Below are 9,510 nucleotides of genomic sequence, written 5' to 3' on the forward strand. Positions count from 1 at the left end.
TAAATTAAGAGTTTATTTTAAGATTTTTTTATCATAGTTTATTTTTCTCTTGCTTTTATATCACTAATATGTATATAAATTTTTTATTTACAAATTATTTTCTATTTGCAAATATATTGTTTGGATTTCCGTGAAAAAGCAAAACAATCAACACACCAACTTAGGGGGTGTTTAGTTGGGAAAATGAAAATTTTTGGATATCATATCAGACGTTTGAGTGGATATTGGAATGGGTTTTCAGACACGAATGAAAAAAAAAACGAATTTCACGGCTCACCTAGAAACTGCGAGACGAATCTTTGAGCCTAATTAATCCATCATTAGCGTATGCGGGTTACTGTAGCACTTATGGCTAATTATGGACTAATTAGACTCAAAAGATTCGTCTCATGATTTCTCATTTAACTGTGCAATTAGTTTTTCGTTTCATTCTATTTATGTTTCATTCTATTTAGGTGTCTAAAGATATCTTTAATGTTTTATTTAGGTGTCTAAAGATTCGATGTGATGTTTTTTGGGAGAAAATTTTTGGAAACTAAACAGGCCTTAGAAAACCTAAATTTTCCTTTTTACAACACAAAAATTGTATTAACCGGTGCTTTCTCAGTTCAGCTACGCGCGGTAAAAGAATGCCATTTTTCACTGCGAAGGGGGGGGAATGTTTGTGGCAGCAAAAATTGCACGGCAGAGCCTGCGAGTAGGACCAATGATCCTGCCCTGCAAAGAGCCGACACACACACTGCCATCGTAGGCCTGTGCTACCGACACAGGAAAAGGAACCATCGAAATGCATCGATCCACGGCATGCAGCCACATCCATCAATCCAACACTGCAACACCCATTCCATCTGAAGAAATCCCAATCGCAAATGTACATTTCAGAAAAAAGTTCACAGTTCATCTTTCAGACACTTCATGGATTCTTCCTCCATCAGGACCAGGTGATCCAGGCAAACATGTAGCACTAACTGGATACAATTTATACGAAAGAACTGAAGGAATTCATGTAACATGAAGATTTCAGGCAAGAACCAGAAGCGGATTACTCGTCGCCTTGGTTCCTGCGCAAGTTTACATCACATAGCTGAACAATCAGTGAGAAGAGGAGCAAGGGAGAGGGAGAGAAATTTACCGGGCATGGTTTTCACAAGCTCTATTCCGTGGTAGCTAACCATTGTGCTTTTCTTCTTCGTGGGTGCAAAAGCTAATGCTAGGTATTATTACCAGTGGCATGGCTCCGTCCCAGATGATTGGTAATTACAGGTTCTGGGAGCTCTCACTGAACCAGGGCCAATGGATGTAACCTGATCTAGCTAAGCTAGGTCTCTTTGTTCTTCCCCTTCTTAGCCTTGGATGCTTTCTTGTCCTGGCTCTTGGACCCGAGGTTTACCCAGGTGTAGTCGCTCGGGATCGTGAACGGGTCGGTGTTGTCCGCGACCTGCGATAGATTCACTGGCTTTGATCTGGAGTTCTTCAAGCCCCATTTCAGATAGGAGCTCTTCTGAGTGTCAGGTTTGTGCATGATGGATCCTGGACCTGGGCTTGCCAAGAGGCTGGGACTCGACATCGGCGTGAAGAATTCCTCTGGCTCGAGGAGAGGGACGAACTTGGTGAAAGTGATCACTACTCTCACCGTTGGAACAACAGGAATGGCAACCTGCATTAACAACAGAACTATAGATCAGTTGAATTCATACGCACCAACTTCAGTCCAGAGCTGCACTACATCACCAGTATGTATCAAAAATGAGTATATGTCCAATCCAGCAGACCAACTCAATGTCTCCGACAATAGTTCTTTGGAAGCAAAATGATGCATGAACATGATGAAGCAGCATAAGGATAATTCACAAAGTGATAGAGCATGCAACTTCAATGAGTACTACTTTTGTAAACCATGCATTGAGTAAGCTTGAAATGTTCCGTGCTTCTTCCTCTTTTCTATAAAAAATCTTAAACCAGCTTCACGCACGACAAGGTAGTTATTACATGGTAATATTTGTCACCAACTGCTTAGAATTGAGCAAACCTGGAAATTCCCTCGATGCAGATCAGCATGTGCACCGAGTAAACTTCATTCAATTTTTTGTCCTAATTATGGTCTCACACTTATGCACATCAGGCTTACACTTATTGTACAATGAACAGTGAAGAATCGTTCGCGTATGGAGGAATGGTCCCAATGTAGCAAATGACAAGAGGTCACCTAACACCTAACATTATCAGATTGATTACAAGAATTCTCAGTGCACATCAGGATAATTTGCTGATATGATTTTCAAGGAGATAATGCATGTTGCAGATGCGACATTTAGTTATGAGTTAACTGAGATGCTCCTCTGACTCTTTATACTACATTAACTTTTGCAACCGCGTTGCCAGTAACAACAGAGTACTGAATGATGCATTTTGCAATAATTACCGAAACATTCTTGGTTGAAATGCATAGCAACTGAAAAATGATGAACTTGCTTCAGCTGAAACACAAGAATTTTTCTGTGTTGTTGCAAGAATTGGAGCAGCAGAATGGGCGATTGGATCGGATGTTACCTTCACCGGAAAGGTCCCCGGCGGGAACTTCGTGGTGAGCAGCTCGCGGAGGCGGCGGACGGCGCGAACCCGGCTCGCCAGGATGTCCAGCAGCGGCAAGAACTCGTCGACGCTAAGCGGGAAGTCCTCGGTGAGCCAGACGGTTGGCCGCAGCGTCTTCACTGTCTCCTCCTCCTTCCACTTGGCTCCACCCGTCGTGGTGTGGCGGCCGAACACGCCGTCCTCGCCGCGGCCGACGGACGCGCAGGCCGGAAGCCGACGCGGCACGTCCACGCTGTTCCGCCGCCTCTGCGGCGTCCCCATGTGCGACGGAGGACCCGCCACGCTGCGCCGGCCGGGGACGTAGCAACTGCGCCGCGATGGGGGCGGGGGGATGTCGGCGACCAGGAACTCGCCGTCCTCGTCATCGTCCCGGATCTCCAGGGGAAGGAACTCCTCCTCGTCGTCGTCGTCTCCGGCGAGCTCGAAGGTGAAGTCCTTACGGCCGGCGTTGGCCGCCTTGAGCGTGCGGAAGGAGAAGACAACGTTGTGGACGTCGAACACCCGCGCCTTCCACTCCCCGACGCTCTCCGTCTTCTCCTTCCTGAGCCACGTTGTTCTCGGCACGAGCCTCGCGGAGGAGATGTTGAGCCCCGGCCGATATGCCGCCGCGTCAGATGTGGCTGAGTCCTCGTCGCCGGCGGCCGCAGCCGCCGCGAACGCGTCGTGCACCTCGCGCTTACCGCGGTGGAGCACGATGAGCGAGCCCAGCGGGAGGTGGCGGCCGCCGGCGTCGGCCTCCTCGCCGAAGAAGAGGAACGAATGGTCGGCCCGGCGGATGCGGAGGCCATCGAAGCCGGCGAGCGTGGTGTCCGCGCGCAGCTCGGCGCCACGCTTCCAAATGCGGTAGGTGTCCGAGGGCGCGGCGCGGGAGAGGAGTGGCACGACGGAGCTCTCGAAGTGGAAGTCCACCTCGAGGTAGAAGTCCTGGACCCGGCGGAGCGCCGCGGACAGCGCGGGCGCCCGGCGCCGGAGCTTGGCCCAGGCGGCGAGGCGGTGCGCGCGGAGGAGGCACGCGGCGATGTCCTTGCAGCCCAGGCAGAGCGCCTCCTGGAGCGGCGTCCACCCGGCGTGGTTCTGGAGCGTGGGGTCCGCGCCGGCGGCGGCGAGCGCCGACGCGAGCGAGGGGAGCCTGAGCCGCACTGCGAGGTGGAGCGCGGTGTCCCCGCCGGGCACGTCGCGGCGGTCGAGCGCCGCGGACACCGACGCCGCGAGGCGGGCCTCGCGGGTGGCGTCGGCGGCGGAGAGAATGCGGCTCGGGTGGGCGAGCGACGGGAGCCCCTGGAGGACGGCCGCCAGCCCGGCGCCGTCGCGCAGCGCGACGCAATGGTGCGCCGGGCTGTGCGTGTAGTCGGACGGCCGGATCGGCGCCGACGACGTCCGCTTCGGCCGCGTCGCCGTCGCCGTGGCCGCCGCCGCCGCGGCGGGGGACGAAGGGTCCTGGACCGGCATTGCCTGCTCGGGGCGCGAGCTCTCGGGATTCTCCCTCCTCGCCCTAGCCCTAGCTCTAGCTCTGGGCGAAGCTCTGCTCCGCAGTGCGGGGAGATCGAGTGGAGTAGCTGCGGTGAGGTGGGAGTGGGATTCACTAGACGAGACGAGCAGTGGGGAAGAAAAGACTCCAGCGAAGGTGCCGGCTTACTGGGCCGGGCCGTCTGGGCCCACAAAACGGAAATTACTCTACAAAATACTAAAGCAGCTTTTCTTTAGTCTATTAATCCAATATATGTTTTTTTTCCTTCGGAAGTTTTTGTATATTTGGATAATCTAACCAATCTAATGACTGATAAGTTAAAGTTTTGATTTAAAATGATGAGATGAAAAAATGTATATATAATCCTTTTTCATAAAATGTATATATCTTTGTAGTAGTTTGGAAAGTATACCCACCAAAGTCCAAAATCATAAACGAACTAATTATCAAGAAATTACAAAGTAGCATAATAGATTATTTATACAGATCCTCGTGTCATGCAATTGAAAAAAACATTAACTGGTAGTTGGATAAAGAAACATAACAACAACAACAATAATATATGCAAGTGGCAAGTGAAAAAAAAAGAGATAGTGATATTCTATCAAAGGCATCAACGTGGCGTGAGGTGAGTACGACAAATCGAGCTTTGTGTGTGTGGGTGGGCCCGGGCCGGATCTGCCGCCCCCGTTGCTTTATTGCGCTAGCTAAAGCCACCACGAAAAATAGAGAAATAGAGATACAGCATACTCTCTAAGTATTCTAAAAGATAACTTCTCTAATAGTCTAGCTCTTAGCAAATAGCTCATAATACAAATAACCCCATAATTCATTCTCACTTAATATTAAAATATATGCAAGAGACTATCTCTTGATTAAGAGATAGTTTTTATTTCTCTTTTATTAAAAAATTATATAGTATACCTTATAGATAACTTATAGATATCTATGGGAGGAGGCCTAGCTACCGCCGCTGCTGCATCTCTTGGGTTCTGGTCACAACTGCTTGTTTACTGCTTTTGCTTTTCATTACTGCTCTTTGCAAATTTGCAGTAAGGACCTCAGGGTGGTTGTTTATTTATTTGTTACTGCGTTACACTAGAGAAGGCATTTTTAATTTTTACCTTGGGGAGTAGAGAAAACCTCTTCCTTGTAACACAAGGGTTTGCAAATTTGAGCTTGCTTTGTTGGAAATAAAATTACTGCCAATGTCGTTTCAACACTTGAAATACATCTACACAGTTGGCCAAAGAGAAATATGTATGCTCTCGTTATTGGCCAGGAAAAAAATATAGCTGAGTAAAAGAAAAAAATATATGTTTCTTTTTTAGATTGGTTGATTTGCACCCATCGTACAATAGATAGTATGGAGCGATAATTATATTAGATTAGTTATGAAAACATTAATCCTACAAAGATAGTAAAAATGCTCCACCTAATAACTTTTGCTAAATTTTCTCACATATCCATTCAACCATTTTGCTCACACAAATACGATGCGAATGCACGACGTAAAAATAGATAACACACTAATGATACACATGAACCACCAAAGTATGGGGGTGTCTCATGCAAAAACCGTGGATCTCTCTTTATCTTTTTCTTTTGGCACCTCCCTTTGCCTTCTTCTTCCCTTCTTCCATGACCATGACCAGCCTTGCTATAATGCAGGATGGTATGATACCAGCACTGTGTGAAGGTATCTGTGAGTGTGATTTGATACCATCTACATCCATTACAACTACTGGCTTTTGGCCATGCAGGAGTACAACCATGGGATCTCCTTTAGTTGGGATGGGAGATGGTTGGATCAGCCCTTTCTTTGCCTTTGCTTTTCTTTGCACCTCTTCTCCTCTCTTCTTTTCCTCTTTGCCTTGGAATCCATCCAGCTTAGGGTTTTTATCTCTTTTCTTTTCCAGAGGATCCTCCAGATTAGCACTAATGTTATATAGTATTTTTTTCATATTTTTTTATATGACGCCGTTGACTTTTAAATCTACGTTTGACCATTTATCTTATTCAAAATCTATATTCAAATATACAATATTATAATGCATACTTAAAGTTCCTATAATAATAAATCATATTATCATAAAATAATTATATATTTTTAAATAAGACGAATGGATAAACATGAATCTAAAAGTCAACGATGTCATATAAAAAAGTACGGAGGTAGCAGCTCTCGGGGGTCCATGGATGGTTGCATGCATGGCTGTTGTTGTTGTTGCTTTGATTTGGGGATGAAAGAAAAAATCAAGAAAAAGGGAGGGGTCACCTGTGAAGGAGACACTGTTCAGTTGCAGCTCTCGTCTCAGGTTTTGGACCACACCAACAAGTTCATGTTCATGAATCGTGATGTGAGTGTGAGAGAGGGACTCAAAGTTTGGGCACCAAGCCACTCTGTCGAAAACGGGCGGGAATTTCTTACAAAATAAATAGCTTAGTTTTGCTGCCGATGGCAATGCCATTAGATTGAGAAAATTAGGGGAAACAATTTTTGTAAAATACTATAATACGAAAAGCGTAGATCTAAATATACGATACGTAGGAGTAAGATAGTATTTTATAACTCCATGACTTCTGGTAATCGCATGGATAAATCAATACTAATATTCTGTTAGGTGACTTTAACATTCTAATAGACAGCTAGTAGGATCATTCTATACTCCATCACATCGTCTACTCTAAAATTAGAGTATGTGAGAAAAAAATTATTTTAGCAACTTCATTACATTCTTAAAAGAAAAGGAGGATCCTTCTTATTGATAATAGAAACATCATATTTAGAGTTTCTCTTCTCACTCGATATCTCAACCTCCACTCTTAGAGTACCGAGCAATAACTATATAATAACTATATAAGAAGAGGTGGATATAAAATATAATATATATATATATATATATATATAATGTAACATAGATATTATATTAGAGTAATAATTAATATGGAGAGAATCTGAATAGTAATATGGATGATTAAATTTAGATGGACGACTGGTACCTGAAAGTGCTCTAAGAGCAGGTATAATAGCAGGCTATAAGCTAACTAAATACTGACGTGGAAAGAGGAGAAGCGGATTGTAAGCTTATAGTCAGCTTGGACACCAGAACTAAAAAAACTCTATGGGAGAGACACGTAGATCTTGAATTAATGATGAACAACTAACTACTACTCCCTCTGGTTTTTTGACACCATTGAATTTTTTATTTATGTTTGATCCTTCGTCTTATTCAAAACTTTTGTCCAAATATACAAAATTAGAAATCATACTTAAAGTTACTTTAATAATAAATCAAATTATAATAAAATAGTCAATAATTATATAAATTATTTAAATAAGATGAATGGTTAAACATAGATAAAAAAGTTAACGGTGTCAAAAAAAATTAGAAAGAGTATATGAATGAGCTAAGATAAGACTACACAAAGTGTCTTATAGCCGATATGTTGGCTATATTATTAGCCTTTGCCGTAAGAAGTTGATATCTGGAAAAGGCAGGACTTTTACTCCAGTTTCTAGATCGTATAAATACAGATTGTGCCTGAGATTGCGAAGCATTAAAGAAAACTTCCACAAAACGCTCCCAAACAGACTTTAAGACCAAGTTCAATACCGTAGCTAACGGCTGGCTACAAATTATTTATAGCCAACTTAATAGTGAATTCATAACATAGTTATATACTATACACTAATATCCGATTTCACCTATCAGAGCAAGTATAATAGCAGGCTATAAGCTAGCTAAATGGACGTGGAAGAGAGAAGGGAGGAGAGAGAGGAGAAGCCAGCTATAAGCTTATAGCCAGCTCAGGCATAAAAAGCAAGACAGCATGTGAGACAGACATATGGGTCCTGCATTAAAGATAAAGAGCTAACTATTATATGAGTAGGCTATAAGAAGACTATAAGGAGTCTTGCCAGCTTGTTGGCTATATTATTAGCCATGCTCTCATACACACATATGTCTTAGAGTCCGTGCTGCAGTAGGCTATAAATTTATAGCGCCCTACTTTTCTCTCTTTTCTTATCCAGTTAAAATATATTTATTGCTGGTTTATTGTGTGCTATGTACGTGCTCTAGAATGACAATGTAAAGAATGTGAGCAGTTAACATAAAATATTTGGCTTGGGAATCTGGGAGTAAACACATGGATCGGGCTAGGATTGACCTGCGTGGATATCGAAACTTTTTTTTAGTCCACGTTACATCAAATATTTTGACACTAATTATAAGTATTAAATATAGATTATTAATAAAACTCATCCCATAATCTGGACTATTTTGCGAGACGAATCTATTTAGCCTAATTAGTCCATGATTAGCGAATGTGATGCTACAGTGAACATTTACTAATCATGGATTAATTAGGCTTAAAAAATTCGTCTAGTGAAATAGCTTTTATTTATACAATTAGTTTTATTATCAGTCTATATTTAATACTCTTAATTAATGTCAAAACATTTGATATGCCAAATGAAAAAAAAATCCTTGATCCAGACAGCCTTTAAGTAAAATTTATTAAGACAGATTGGGGACAGTGATCGAGTAAAGCCACGCAAGAACGGATTGGTGAACAATACTGGTACTACTAGAAATGTAGAATAGGCTTGCAGGGAAGAGAGAGAGAGATGGGCCCAAGGCCAACAAGGCGTTGGGGTTGGAGACGTTGCACGGGGTCAGGGGCCGGTCTTGTCTGCTTCCTCCTAACCTTCTTCTTCCCCTGGATCTTCTCTGCTGCCGCCATTGCTGCCTGACGGACGCCACTGTGGCGGTGATTAATTCCAGTTGTGGTACGGCCGGGCATGGCCGCCGCAGAAGATCCTCGCGACAGCGTGGGGTGTGTGTGGAACGAAGCAAGTACTCGCTCCATTAATATGTTTTCCCTAGTTAGGATGTTTAATTAAAGATCACTTATTACAATATTATTATCATTATTATTATTATATTCGTATTTATTTTTTATAATTTTTTGTCGTATAAGTGGTATATTAATAATATTTTTCATTTAAATTTTGTCCCGACAAAATAAAACACGGATCATACAATCTGGTGGTGGTATAGTATGCGTGCATGGCTAATGGCTGGCGTGTCCGCTTGCCATGCCAGGGTGTAGGTGTAGCGTGCAGCGGCAACTACAATTATCCATCCGTGCCCAGGCCTGCCTACCAGCCGATTTCATGGATGGATTGATCAATCAATTTAGAAAAAAATCAATGGTATATTTATAAATAAAAATTAATTTATGATAAAACTTTTGTATAAGTACTATTTTTAAGTAATCTAAAACTTTTATAAACAAAACACATTCACACCAGGGCCGTTTTCTGGGGTTGCATTTTTCATATTTCCAGCGTGCATTGTACTAGTGGTGAGGACAATGTTGTACTAGGAGATGAGCGTCGGCGAGGCATGATGAGGACAAGTGGCATCATTTGCGTATAATAG

General features: G+C 43.3%; 1 protein-coding gene across 1 annotated transcript; it reads right to left on the bottom strand.

Moving 5' to 3' along the window:
• Positions 1 to 864: 864 nt before the first annotated feature.
• Positions 865 to 4,105, bottom strand: LOC121054950 (ankyrin repeat domain-containing protein 13C-like). Its single transcript, XM_040526128.1, has 2 exons — positions 2,551 to 4,105; positions 865 to 1,657 (listed from the first exon to the last, which is right to left on the bottom strand). Exons 1-2 carry the CDS (start codon positions 4,039 to 4,041, stop codon positions 1,319 to 1,321), a joined length of 1,830 nt encoding a protein of 609 aa, XP_040382062.1. The 5' UTR covers positions 4,042 to 4,105; the 3' UTR covers positions 865 to 1,318.
• Between the last annotated feature and the right edge of the window lie 5,405 nt (positions 4,106 to 9,510).

This window comes from Oryza brachyantha, chromosome 7 (assembly GCF_000231095.2).
Source record: "Oryza brachyantha chromosome 7, ObraRS2, whole genome shotgun sequence".
NCBI lineage: Eukaryota > Viridiplantae > Streptophyta > Magnoliopsida > Poales > Poaceae > Oryza > Oryza brachyantha.